Source organism: Vanessa cardui, chromosome 1, assembly GCF_905220365.1.
Source record: "Vanessa cardui chromosome 1, ilVanCard2.1, whole genome shotgun sequence".
In the NCBI taxonomy this organism is placed as follows: Eukaryota; Metazoa; Arthropoda; class Insecta; order Lepidoptera; family Nymphalidae; genus Vanessa; species Vanessa cardui.
Window position 1 is genome coordinate 5016016 of NC_061123.1, and position 14948 is coordinate 5030963.

At 32.2% G+C, this 14948-nt stretch overlaps 1 protein-coding gene across 4 annotated transcripts; it reads left to right on the forward strand.

Annotated features, from left to right (window-relative positions):
• The first annotated feature begins 837 nt into the window (after positions 1-837).
• Positions 838-13787, forward strand: LOC124530147 (tyrosine-protein kinase Shark). 4 transcript variants are annotated; one of them, XM_047104143.1, is made up of 14 exons: positions 838-1110; positions 1635-1731; positions 1802-1878; positions 2319-2527; positions 5021-5219; positions 5695-5835; positions 6513-6618; positions 7010-7239; positions 8092-8232; positions 8697-9003; positions 9553-9782; positions 11607-11806; positions 12328-12553; positions 13375-13787. In XM_047104143.1, the coding sequence occupies exons 1-14, from the start codon at positions 1075-1077 to the stop codon at positions 13585-13587; spliced, it is 2412 nt and encodes an 803-aa protein (XP_046960099.1). In that variant the 5' UTR covers positions 838-1074; the 3' UTR covers positions 13588-13787. The 4 variants fall into 4 exon arrangements, with proteins under 4 accessions (XP_046960099.1, XP_046960115.1, XP_046960107.1 ...); XM_047104159.1 differs by lacking the exon at positions 838-1110 and adding an exon at positions 1301-1438; XM_047104151.1 differs by lacking the exon at positions 838-1110 and adding an exon at positions 1315-1445.
• Positions 13788-14948: the final 1161 nt, after the last annotated feature.

The following is a 14948-nucleotide window of genomic DNA, read 5'->3' on the forward strand; positions in this document are numbered from 1 at the left end:
TTTACATTACCTTCCTGATGTCAATGAAATTAAAAATAAACAGACAGGAAATTAACGAAAAAAACTACTTATATGTTTTATATTAAAGTTTACGTAACTTCTGTGGTCGCCATTAAAATTTTCTTTAAAAATGTTAGCTACTTTTTAAGTTTTGTAATCTATATTGGATAGTTATTAGTAATCACAATTTATTATTATGAACTGCATACGTACTACGTTTCAACAATCGATTATATTATGTATGTAGTATGTACATATAGATACTGTATAAAACATTAAATTAATCATCTAGCTTTGCTGCAAACCTCTCACGATAGTAAATATGATATAGGTAGGTACCTACATGTAATTTTTCGAATACATAAACGAGCCATAGGTACCAAGATGTGTAGTTTTAATGGTAAAGTTACCCTTTGTTTCTTAAAAATTATTTACTTATATTTATCTATATTACAACGATTTTATAAATTGCGTTCCTTTTAAGTAATATTTACCTACCAATCTAAATATTCTAAAATTGCGGTCTGTATACAATTTAAATCGAAGTATTTCGGCTTATTATTTCAAAATGTATTATTTTTTGAATAAAAATATAAAATATAAGTACACATAATGTGAATTCAATGAATCAACATAATTTTGTCTTGTTTTTGTAAAATACGTATCACATTATTTAAGATATCAAAACATTATCCATTATATTTCGTTTAATACGTTTATCTGGCTTTATTTACTAGTTACAATAACGACGTTATGGTGTGAGGGAATGCGTACTACTTATGGCATTACAGAACTGAGTACGCTGGTTGGTGATTCATTTCTCGGAATTGACCTTGCTATGAGTCATTCGCTGTAAGGCAGAGTCGGGGATACCGCGCCTGTCTGCCGGCTGCTTTCTAGACGCTCTCCGTTCACTGTGAACGCTTTTATGTACTAAGTAATTTTGCGTAAAATTCTATATCATTAAGTTTTATAAAATGTGTTTCTTAAAAAAACGTAGGAAAATTAAATAGGTGCTATATCGTGCAATCGGATATTTGTAAATATTTTTGTGAGTTTCCAAAGTTGGATATCATGATAACAACCATGACGTCATTGATATTGTTCAAGGTAAGATTATTTGTAATATATATTAATGGATAAACTAATTAAATTATTTAGCAATTGTAGCCTTTCAATTTAGATGACTAATTCATAAAAAAAAATAATCAGTTTCTTATTTGACCTAACTGGATACTTGACGTTTGACGTTTACATTTCCACTATATAAATAAATGTAATATATAATCATTCTATCTCTTTTCAACGCAATGTAAACGTCGTTAACATGAAAGAGATGGTAAAACTGAACTAGAATTTAAAACATTCAAGCTATTCAATGCTATGTGCTGTAGGTTAGAAAGAAATAAAAGACAAAAAGTTGATGATCTCTGTATAGGTAAATGGTAAATCATCTATTTTTACGATTGTTATTGTGCAAAATTTTCAATATATAGTTGTTCTAAAATGAAAAGTAAGCGATATTAACTAAAATAGTCAAGTAGTGATGTGATTTATGTGACAAACGGTATAAAGTATTTCGATCATCTGTTGCGTACAGTGTGACACTTGTTGAACAAGTTTTAACTTTTCAGACGAACTCTTTTTTGGTGAGAATGAATAGAGAGGATAATGTAAACTGGTTTCATGGGAAAATATCTCGGGATACTGCGGAGAAACTTTTGAAAGAAGGTGAGTTTTTAGAAATTGACTCGGCTCGCATTGCTTGTGATTGTATTGATCATGTTGTTATACTTTTCAGAGGGCGAAGATGGTGTTTTCTTAGTGCGTGAGAGTAATTCCTCGCCCGGAGATTTCGTACTTTCAGTTTTACATCAGGTAAATATTTTTCAACAATGCTGTGTTAACATTTCATATAAATTCAGCATAACATTTTTACAAAAAACAATGTAAATATTTGTATGTAACCTTTGTTATTACTTTTTTAAACTATTCATATTAGCAAAGTTAGCAAAAAACAGCAAATTTATACTGTGCCAGTAGTCTATTTATTACTATCACTTTATAATTCTATCTTTCTGCTAGCCTTTTAAAGGAAAATACTATATACTTCCATACAAAACCAGTGATATGTATTAAACGTGTTTTACAACTACTGTTCTCGGTTTGGTTCGGCTTGCCTTAATAGCAATATCTTCACAGTAAAATAAACCATTTTACCACAAATTAAATTATTAAAATTTAATTGCCTTTCAAATATCTATTTAATTTTGAATATATATTGAACAGTAAACATTTAAAAAAAAAAAAAATTGCAGGGTGATGTAGTACACTATCAAATCAGAAGACATGGTGAAGATGCATTTTTTTCCATTGAAGAACATACAACCGTACATGGCTTGGATACACTTATACAGCATTATCGTGGAGACTCAAACGGACTTGTAACAAGGCTATCTATTGTGTGCAAAGGGCAGCCACCACCACATGAATCTCGAACCCAGGGTACCACTAATCTCTTACACAGGTAATATTAAAATAATTCATATTATATTTTGTGTTAGGAATTAATCTTAATGCCTACTTATGAGAAAAGTTAAGTATATCTATTCTGATATTATTAATGAAAAAGTAACTCTGTCTGTAAAGCTCGCTTGAACCCCGAGGATGTAATATAGGCTAGTTTTATTTTTACACATCTAGGGGAAAAATTATAGATATGGAGTGGTTGTAAGTTCTAGAAGTATTTTAGTCATAAAGTCAAAACCACACCGCAATTAATAGGTATAAAAAATGTTCTATTAGGAAATGTTTACAGAATAATGCTAGTTCTTTATAACATTAAGGATTATGGAACAATTATATTATATAATTATTATCTAATCTTCTTAAATAACAAATAAGAATTTATTCATTAAAATTTCTTTTAGCCAATTTTGCCCACTATCACAATTATAAATCAATTTATGAATCACTTATAAAAAGTTTGTTTATCAACAACATATATGTCAGTAAGTACATACATTGTATATCAAACAGGCTTCAGTGTATGATATAAACAAGCATGAAATTGTTTAGTGTGATTGTCAATAACAATAACAGTTGAAGGAGGAAGTCCTATTAAGAAGTGAGCTTCATAAATTGCCCTTAATTTTTCTTGTTGTTTTATTGTTCCAATGCATAGAGATGTACACTGTTATAGTATACACTGTTTTTATCTTTTATTGGTCAAAATCTTAACTTTTTTTTTTTACTTTTTTCTTATTATGTAGAATGTTCTTTAAAATGAAGAAAATACAATTCAATTTAGGAAGAATTACTTTTTCATTATAGCACAATTTTAGTTTTTAAAAGAAGTCAGTTATTGTCCTATTTTATTTTATAATTGAAATGTGTTAGTACAGCCATAATTGGTTTTGATGGTTTAGGCATAGAATGAAAAAAGGTCTGAGTTTTCTGACACTCTTAGTACTCAAACCTTAGTTGCTTGTTCAGACCCACTTGACCTTTATAAGAAAATGAATTGTATGGTTTAAAATGTAAAGTTTTAAGTTGGAATTTTTAATTAATAACCATTGAACTGCTTCATCTTAATCTACTATTAAAATACTTGAACATTCCCTTAAATTATTCTCCTCTATTTATGAACTTAAAGGCAGCTGACTTTTCTCGTCTCAAACTTCTTCCTAACATATGTAAAATTCTTAAAACAAATGTGTCATAAAATTTGACCTCACATGGCGGTAAGGAAAATCAAATTGAAATTGTAAAGTCACTAGCCTTGTAGTTTTACTCTTATTGCGTTAGGTGATGTACTGTAAACAGTGACAAGTTTATTGATAATTTCCTGCTCTGGAGCGAATATGTCCATACAATAAATATCGAGAAGGACACTGACCATCTGACTGATAAGGCCATTGTACTGAATAAATTATGTTTATTAAAAAAGTAAGGACTAAAATAATTGTCTCGGTCAATAATCTTTATTTTCTTATACTCTTATTCTCTACACACACTTACTATTCTTTGAATGGTGTAAGTGTAGTGTAAGTAAGAGAAAATCGCATAGAAAAACTTATTATGGTATTTCATTGAATTATATAAAATTAAAATCAATCTATAATATTAACTTCATGGAAATAATGTCAAAATTAGTATGATGTATTATAACATGATATAATAAATGATGATAACATAGCAAAATCAATTCAGATTTGCACTGATAGTAGCATAAATTGAGTGACACATAATAACTTAAAAGTGTGGAAGTGGGGCAACTGTTAACATTCGAGATTCCTTTGTGTACATCCCATTGATAAAAGTCCTGTTGTAATCATTTAAACACCGTTATTAGAATTATTTATTAGGTCTTGTACATTTTTTATTTGAATTTAGAATAACTAGTGTTGCCATAAAAAAAAAACAACATCCAATAATAAGTCTGATGACGGCTAAAACGAATGTTGTTTTATAAATCGGTTTAAATAAATTATAATACTTATAAAGTATTCTTAACTCAAGTCCTTCATATTGTATAGAACATACGACTATTATGTGTTATTTGACAAACAGATGTTAATCTAAAGCGTAAACAAAATATCGTCACTAAGAAGTGTTAATGTAATTAGTGAATCATTAATGTAAATAATGATTCATCGTCAAACACAGATGTATCTCGTTTTTGTGGTTGTGATAATATTATCATATGGACATTCTTAAGACATGAGTAATATTATTTAGGCAACTAACTTATGTATTATTTGATAATTATTTTAAGTACTTTTGCATTCTATGATACTACAGAGTACCATAGATTTGTCCCGCATAAAATAACTGTGGGAAATGAAAAGCAATGTTAACAAACTTAAAACAAGATTGTATGAATTCAATTTTGTATGTTCTAATTAGAACATAAGTAGTATAAATTATTTAATTCATAAAATCTAGATAACAATATAAATATTGTTGGATTTTAGATATCGGTCTCAATATAATAATGATGCATTTCATTTATTTTCAGAGCAACAGAAGCAGGGGACTATAACATAGTCTCCCAGTTGCTGGCGTGCGGTTATCGCAGTCGCGACGCCAAGAACCAAGACGGACAAACAGCAGTGCACATAGCTGCTAAAGCAGGCCGGGACAACATCTTGGCTAAGTTGATAGAGAGTGGCGCTACTGTCAACGTTCGAGATTCGTTCGGATACACGCCTTTGCATGTAAGTTCCCTTACAAAGGACACTCTAGCATTTTGAAAGTATATTTCTACAGGCCCCTTATGATAAATTTCATTAGAGCAAGATGTCAGTTTAATAACTAGTATAATTACTATTCATGATGAATTTGCTCACTAAAATGCAAATTAAGTTACAAGTCATTGGAAATGGACAACTTCACACCTTATATTTCATCTCACTTACTCATGGGAAAATAGTCGAGATAAATATATTTAAATTTTTTGATCATACTTGAATTTGTTCTTATTTTTTAATGTCTATATAATTAAACCAAATAAGTTAGATAATCTCCAGCCAGTAACTACATAGTACATATTCATTATATTAAATTTATGCAATATTTTTTTAAATCATTGGTACATCAGTCAATGCATCACATATATGAGTCATTTGTATTAGATTAACAGATTGTTGATATATTTTACTTCTTAACATTGGTCATATTATTTTATTGCAGTACACTTGCCAGAACAACTTGCCCAGCACAACAGAACTGCTAATAACGAAAGGAAATGCGAACTATCAAATGAGACACGCACCCACAGGCAAGGTTCCTCTTCATGATGCTGCACAGAGAGGACACATTGAATGCATAAGGGTACTTTGAAGTTTTTTTTAAAAAAAAAGATGTTCTTGTATACCTCACTGTAAGTTTACAAACGTCGTTAGATTATAATCTATCTCGTGCGATTGTAAACTGTCGAAATATTGTGAACCGTGAAATATGATTGCAATTTAGATTATAATCTATCTCGCGGAATTGTAAACTATCGAAAGATTGTGAACGTTTATACAACTTACAATAAAACGTACAATTTCTTTAGTTCATAATATTTCGTTAAGTTTAGGTTAGAGTTTTTATAAATTAAGTGTAATTTACTTTAATAGATTATACCGAAAATTAATGCGTTAAATTGTAAACAATATGTTACGGTTTTTCTCGCGTTTAAAAATTCAAGTGTAAGGTATAAAATCCGATCGAGTGAATTAGCTGGAAAAGATCATAAACACTCAGACAAAATTACTAGGCTAAAGTTACTAATATAATATTAGTATAGATTAATTGCTTATCTCCTACAAGCATGTAATTTTGTTTTAATTGTCCTGTTAGAGATTTCTATTAGTGATAAGACAATTTATGTTTTTCTAAAATTTGTTACTTTTGTATTGCTGGACAGCAAAATTTTACTTATCGATCTTTTGTTTATGCTTATGTAACATATACATGTGTTTCTAATTTGATATATGAATTATATGTTATAATATTTCTTGTAGGTATTGTTAAGATTGAAAGCTCCATCCCACCCCAGAACATTAGCTCACGAGACGCCCGCTCAATTGGCAAAGCATTACGGTCACACTGAATGTTACCAATTACTCAGTAAGTATTTCAGGTTAAAGAACTTTATTACTCATACAGAAACTTACAGTTCACTTTACAATGACCAATACATATAACTTATATACATAGTTTGTTTTAGTGGTAGAATCTGTGACAATACATATCCATATTGACTCAAAAAGATTAATGCAAACAATAACGACTTTATTCATATATATTTTCGTTTATAGAATTTTTCGTTTCTTTATCAATGCTATACTAGTATACAATACTATACTATACAAAAGCTTGTACAAGTATATAGCTATACTTGTACAAGCTTTTGTACCATTCTGCAAATACATTTATGAAATGTAATTCCATAAAAAAATCTTTATTTATTAAATTCAATTTTTTTTTACTTGTACTCAATATGCAAATTTGATTACAGAAAATTATAAGCCAGAAGAATCGAATACATCAAAGAGCCACTGGTATCACGGTACGCTGAATCGCGACGAAGCTGTCAAAACGCTGGAGGAGTACTGCAGCCAACACAACCTGCAGGACAAAGCGACCGACGGCGTGTTCCTCGTGCGCTACAGCGAGCGACACACCGGCGCCTACGTGCTCACGATGCTCAGCGAAAACACGCCCTACAACTTCATTATCAGAAAAGAAGTACTTACAAATTATTACATATATATAATAGGCTGAGGAGATGGCCCAGTGGTTAGAACGCGTGCATCTTAACCGATGATTGCGGGTTCAAACCCAGGCAAGCACCACTATATATATGTGCTTAATTGTGTTTATAATTCATCTCATGCTCGGCGGTGAAGGAAAACATCGTGAGGAAACCTGCATGTGTCTAATTTCATCGAAATTCTGCCACATGTGTATTCCACCAACCCGCATTGGAACAGCGTGGTGGAATACGTTCCAAACCCTCTCCTTAATGGAAGAGGAGGCCTTATCTCAGCAGTGGGAAATTTACAGGCTGTTACTTTACTTTACTTACTTTATATATTGGGATATTTGACTGGTTTTTAAAATCCATTTTATATTATTTAGTAGAGGTTAAGAAACCCAGTAAAAGTAGATTTTTATATTTCTAGTACATATTTGCCGAAAAATATCATATTAAAAATTCCATATTCAAATAACGCCCGAAAACGCTACTTGGACAATATGGCGCTGCAATGGGGTCGATGACGTCACTTTGCTGTATTTTAATCTGTGGTACATGTAGTAGAAAAGCAAGTTTTTCAACAAAGTGACTTCATCATAAGCCCGGCCAATTAGGAGCGTTTTGTGTCAAGTGACAAACGTTTGAAAAAACGCATTTTTATTTATTGATTTTTGAATAAATTATGTATAATTTTCAAGTTTCGTTAGTAAATAACCATTTTTAAACTCATAATATACACTGATTACAATAATTCATAATTTATTTTTCGCATTGTCAAATAGCCTTTAAATTATTTTTTTTAAATATATTGCTTAATTTTTAAACAATTGATTTAATTTCAGAACGAGTGGTTGTTCATAGATGACGGGCCATATTTAGAGTCATTGGAGAGATTAATAGAACATTACAGCACGGTGCCTGATGGTTTACCCACACGACTAACGACCCCTGTGCCCCCCAAGCCTAAGCCTCCCTTGCCCGAGGTGAGATCATATTTTTTTATTTCAAGGCCAAAAGATATACAAAAAATTTCAATTTTATTATACATATACAGGTTATTGGTAATTCGACGTACATCCGCTAGGAGGTGATAGGGGAGATACGCATAATCCAAATGTGAACCATTTGTGAATTATTGCAAATAGTCACTCCTATCACCTCGTAACGGATATACGTCGAATTGCCAATAATCCTGTATATACAATTTTATTTCTATATACTCTTAGTAATTTTCTACGACACAAACAAGTATGTATATATTTGACAGTTTGACTAATGATATCAATTAAAGTTCTAATTGCTTATTATTAAAAATAATTCTACTCATTTTTATATGCTAGTTTATATTTCTATTATATTCTTATATGAATTAATACATGAATTTAATGTAGTCTTTAACTTTTTTTAAAAATTTAGTTTTGCTAACGTGTGTGACTGTATATTTCAGTTCTCAACAATGCCAAGAACAAAGAAATCTTCACCGAAGCGAGCAATGTTGAACCAGTCGCTGTCACTCGTAAAGCATGATATTTTGAAAGATGAATCCGCAATCAACAATAATGCTTTCGAACTCCTCACAAGAAATTTATCATTCTCTTCTGACTTCAACAACGACAGTATAAACAACAATGACGACAGTCAAACGGATAACGACACATACAAAGTACCAGTTAATAATAGTGCAGTGGTTTCCCTAGCTGAGAATTACAATGAAATATCAATAAATTCTGAAGGCCAGCTATCCACACTGCAAGGTAGGACTTCAATAATGTGTTTAGTGTTTAAATCAAATTATTTTATTACTTTTTTAGTGATCACTTTGAAGTCGGTGTCATTTATTTTTTTAAATATTTTTAATTAAAATATAATTTTTGTATTATTATTATATTGTACATATAGTCTATTCCCATGAGGATTGGAAAAAAGATAAACAAACTTTAGATTTTCGTATTTCATGCGATTTTTTAATAACTCAGCTATATTGGGCACTACTAAGGGTTTCTGATTAATATATCTTTATTTATAATACAACACTATTGCCCTTAACCAACATCACATTTCGACTGAGAGTTTACTTCCAAAATACCGATAACAGTTTCTATCCATGAGAATCCATAAGAATCAAGCTCTCGACCAATCATATCGCGTCAATTTGCTGTAAAATGTTGTTTATTTGGCTTCTTTCCTGATATGGTCGGAATAGAGTACACGTAACATGCTACATAAGTAATAAAACACATGTTTATGTTATTTGTGTGAGAAGTGTGTGGTAAATACGAAATGAGTCGGGGTGTCGTGTCCAGAGTTGATCCCGCTGAGCGAGCTGACGCTGGGCGGCGTGCTGGGCGAGGGCGAGTTCGGCGCCGTGGTGCGCGGCGTGCACCGCGCCGCCGGCCGCGCGCCCGCGCCCGTGGCCGTCAAGACGCTGCGCGCGCACCACGCGCCCGCCACGCGCCGCGACTTCCTGGCCGAGGCCCGGCTCATGATGGCGCTGCGCCACCCCTGCATCGTGCGCATCATCGGCGTCTCCCTCGTGAGTCGATTACATTACCCGTTTCCTGCTGACTATTTGCTAGGTAAAGATTCGTGTGAACAACACGAATCTAAGAAGTAATAAAACATTAGCTAATTAGTATAACACGCGATACGCTAGTAGTTTAGCTTATATTGTTTTAACAAGCTTATGTCCGAGGGACTATTCCCAGACTCATTAAAGATCGCAAAAATAACACCTGTACACAAATCTGGATCTTTAACAAACCCAGAAAATTATCGTCCAATATCTGTGCTACATGTTCGCTCAAAAATCTTAGAAAAATTAATTCACAACCACTTAATAACGTATTTGGACACTTTTGATTTCATTACTGAACGACAATACGGCTTTAGAGCTAGAAGTAACATCACTGCTGCAACTGTAGATCTAGTAACAAAAATAAAACAGAACCTAGATAGAAAGAACATAGCTCTGGGCGTATTTATCGACTTAAAAAAAGCCTTTGATACCGTTAGTCATAAAATCTTATTGCATAAACTTCAAAACATAGGTATCAAAGGTACTGCACTAGAAATGTTAAAATCGTACCTAACAAACAGATTGCAAATCGTCAAAATTGGTGATATACAAAGTAGTGCTTTGCTTTGCTTAAATTGAGCCCTGTGGAGTTCCACGGGGCTCAATTTTGGGACCACTTCTCTTTTTAATTTATGTAAACGATATTGCAACTTTGAAACTAAATGGTCACCTGACTTTGTATGCAGATGACACTTGTTTATTCTATTTCGGTAATAACATAAATGATATAGTTTCTCAAGCTCAACGTGATTTAGATGTTTTGCATAAATGGTTCAATCAAAATCTTTTAACTATTAACGTTTCCAAAACTTGTTACGTTGTATTCAAAACTAAAAATAAAAGGATTGCACCGCATTTTCAATTAACTATTGACAATTTTCCAATTGAGCAGAAAAACAGTGAAAAATATTTAGGGTTACGAATAGACAATCACTTAACTTTCAAATATCAAGTAGACTACATTAGTAAAAAACTTTCCTCTTTAATTGGGTCATTAACAAATATTTCAAAATGCATACCTAAAAAAATAAAGTAAAACATCTACAATTCGCTAGTAAAATCGCATTTATTGTATTTAATAGAAATACGGGGTAATACTGGAAAAACAAAATTGCAAGAACTTCAAAGAAAACAAAATAAAATTATTAAAATACTTCTTAGATATCCACCTTTGACATCAACAACTAAACTTTACAAAGAAACAAACATTATGAACCTACGACAACTTTATGTATATAATTCTTGTATTCTCATTAGAAAAATTATTAATAAATCTATACATTCAGAATTGATATTTTTAAAACAAAGCAATAAGTAGCCAAGTTACCTGTAGACCAAGCTTATTAGTACTCCCAAAAATTAGAACCAAATTTGAAAAAAAACATATTACTTTCGATGGAGCACAACTTTATAACAAATTACCATCTTATATAAAAAATGTAATATAAATGTAAGCTCAGTTAGCGGGTTCAAGTCACAACTCTCAAAATATATTTTAGAGAATACCCACTTTTGTAGCGACTAAAATACACACAGCTATTTTACTATATTCTATTCCGTTAACGAAATATCTGTAAGGCGAATATATTTTTTGTTATTGTTATATTTATCATACTGTTCTCATGTAAGTGAATCTGTCCACTACGCTACCTGGCTGTCGCCACTCCCTTCTGTTTACTATACTGTTTTAATGATATAGTCGCTTATGACATTCAAGATGTTCTTGAACATATCTTTAATTGAACTATCTACAATGATTGCTAAGTATTCGTTGTGCGACAGGGCCCGCCGCTGGCGATGGTCCAAGAGCTGGTGCCTCTGGGCTCGCTGCTGGAGTACCTACTGCGCGCGACCGAGCGGCCGTCGCCGGGCTACGAGCTGCGCCTGTGGGCGTGGCAGGTGGCCTGCGGCATGGCCTATCTCGAGCGGAACCGCTTCGTGCACCGCGACTTAGCCGCCAGGAACATCCTTCTGGCCAGCAGGTTAGACACTCACTTATGTTACTGATTCACTACGACTTGGCCGCCAGGAACATCCTTCTGGCCACCAGGTTACACATCACTCACTTATGTTACTGTTTCACTATGTCCCAAACCAATATTATCAGTATTGTATTAGATTCTAATAATCTTTGTAAAGATTAAGCACAAATCTGTATTTCCATATTAATATTATAAATGAGAAAGTAACTCTGTCTGTCTCTTTTACGACCGAATCGATGAACCGAATTTGTTGAAACTGGGTATGAAGCAAACTTGAACTCAAAGGACATAGGCTGCTTTTTTGCCTAACACTGAAACACGAGCGGGCGACTGCTAGTGTAAAGTAATCACATTTTACTTGACCAAATTTGCAACTATATTTAAAATATTTTCAATTTTTTAAATTTCAATCAAATTATGTCTAAGGATTCGTCTTTAAACAACTTTTCAACACAAGTATATAATAATATCCATTTTAAGAAAACAACTAACTGTTTAATTTTACTTTTTATCCTCATTAGGTGTCAAGCGAAAATAAGCGACTTTGGTCTCTCTCGCGCCCTGTCAACCGACAGTTCGTACTACAAAGCGAGCCACGGAGGTAAATGGCCTATCAAGTGGTACGCCCCCGAGTCGTACAACTACGGCACCTTTAGTCACAAGAGCGACGTCTGGAGTTATGGCGTTACGTTGTGGGAAATGTTCTCATACGGCCAGCAACCCTATGGTGAAATGCGAGGAATTGAGGTTAGTTTTCAAAAACATCCTTTTCTCAGGTAGCAATAATACATAGGGACAAAACCATACTCACCTTTCAAAAAATATCAGACAAAGGTGGAAACGACTTAGCGATTTTGATTAATTATATTCTCAAATATCTTTAAGTAAACATTAAGATTAATAACGGAAGTGCTTTTAATGATAACGCAGCCCAAATTGAACTTACCACTCACCAAATTGTCTTTCCTCCACTTATGAGTTTTAAGCGTCAATAGCGCAATGGTTCACGGGTCGCTTAGCGATGTAAAGTCTCGTCTCGGGATCGACTATTGTCATCCCCACTCCTCACACAGGTGATAAGCTTAAATGTAGTGGTAAATAAGAATATAAGTGACGACAACAACAACAACAACAACAACAACAACAGCCTGTAAATTCCCACTGCTGGGCTAAAGGCCTCCGCTCCCTTTGAGAAGGTTTGGAACATTCCACCACGCTGTTCCAATGCGGGTTGGTGGAATAAACAGGTGGCAGAATTTTTTTTTAAACTTGTCACATGCATGTTTCCTCGCGATGTTTTCCTTCACCGCTGAGCACGAGATGAATTATAAAGACAAATTAAGCACATGAATCAGCGGTGCTCGCCTTGGTTTGAAGCCGCAATCATCGGTTAAAATGCACTCGTTCTAACCCGACGGTCATCTCGACTATAAGTGACACCTTTCATTAATATGGGTCGATTCTGCCATCCTTTTTTTTACATATATACAATCAGATAATGGATTCAAAAATATTATAGCATGTCAATGTATTGTTTGATATTTATATAATTTATTTTTATTTTAAAGGCAATACAAGTAGTAGAGAGTGGTCAACGTCTCGAACGACCAGAGGACTGTCCCGATGAAATTTATCAAGTGATGCTCGACTGCTGGGCCTACAGTCCCGACCTCAGGCCTTCATTCAGCAAACTCGTCGACATCTTCGCCCAGAATCCCGACTATGTTAACATTGGACAGATTGCAGTTGATAACGATGAATTAGCATTAAAAAATATATGAAGGTAATAATTTCATGATACATATAACATGACATTTGAAACATTATTAACTTTAGGTACTATTTATCGATTCCCTAGTGTGTAGAGAAATTTTTGAAACTTTTAAATACAATACAGAAAATTCTGTGATAATCAGTTACATGAGCTAAATTTATTGTGACAAATTGTAAATATAATTTGACATCCAAAAATTCTTAAAAAGATTAGTAAAGTCTTTAAAAAAACATTAAACAGTCAATGGTCACTTATTTCGTCAACGACTGACACTGACCAATGATCGTTCAGATTAAGCTCAAGTAACATTGTTCAGCATTTAAGAAACTGGAAATAACACTTGCAATTTGTAACCGAACATGTGGTGAATGGCTATATTTCTAGACATGCCAAAATAATATATGTGTACAACGGGATAGGCATATCTGTAGTGATAAATCATTTTTGATATCATCATTTGTATTAACAGGTTTTTAACAATATTTAAATCATGACATGTGGGTCTAATTTACAAATATATTTTTATTTGGGATTATTTGTTTTTATACGTAGATAGTGAAATGACAAATTCAAAGTCAATTCAGTTCATATTATTATGATTGAACTGTGTTTTATTTGTATTTAAATTACTTGTAAAATAATTTTATATTTAAGAATAAATTTTACAGATCATATTGTATTTGGAATAAATATTACTTATGTATAAAATTTTCAGATTAATATTGAAAAAAATGCCATGATGTGCCTGATAAGAAGTAGATTTAAAATATCCCTCATATTTTTATTATATGTACAAAGTTATATTAGGATTTTTTCAGTGATACAATAGTAGTGTTTTATATCAATAAGCCTATACATAGCATATAATTTTGAAACTCGAATTATATTAGTTACAATATCAGTAATACGTATTTTTTAAAACAATTATAGTATATAAATCGTAATATATTGACTCTTTTATATAAATATTTTTTTTATTCATTGTGAATAATTATGCAATCTTTATTTTATTGAATGATTTGTGTACAAATTTGTATGTTTTATACATGGATTCTACAACGAAATATTCGAAACGTTTTTGTAATAAGCATAGTCATATAATTACATTTATTTTCGTTCCTTTAGCTCTAAAATAGATCAAATGTAATATATTTTAAATATTCAAAGATAATTTCAATTTGATAACATTTTTAACATTCCTTTTTTACATTTCAAATGAATTAGATTAATAAGATTTTATATTTAAAATGACAATGGATTTGTAAAGTATTTTTTATCAATGATAATTTCGCTTAGATAACTTTTATTTTATTAACCTGCAATGGTGATTTTATATAATGCCATGAAAATGCCATAAAGTATTTTGAT

Excerpts from the sequence above, each read along its gene's own strand:
- LOC124530147 (XM_047104143.1), top strand. The coding sequence starts at position 1,075 with ATGATAACAACCATGACGTCATTGATATTGTTCAAG. Across the intron at positions 5,220-5,694 it reads TCGGATACACGCCTTTGCAT|TACACTTGCCAGAACAACTT; the intron begins GTAAGTTCCCTT and ends ATTTTATTGCAG. Across the intron at positions 6,619-7,009 it reads TGAATGTTACCAATTACTCA|AAAATTATAAGCCAGAAGAA; the intron begins GTAAGTATTTCA and ends ATTTGATTACAG.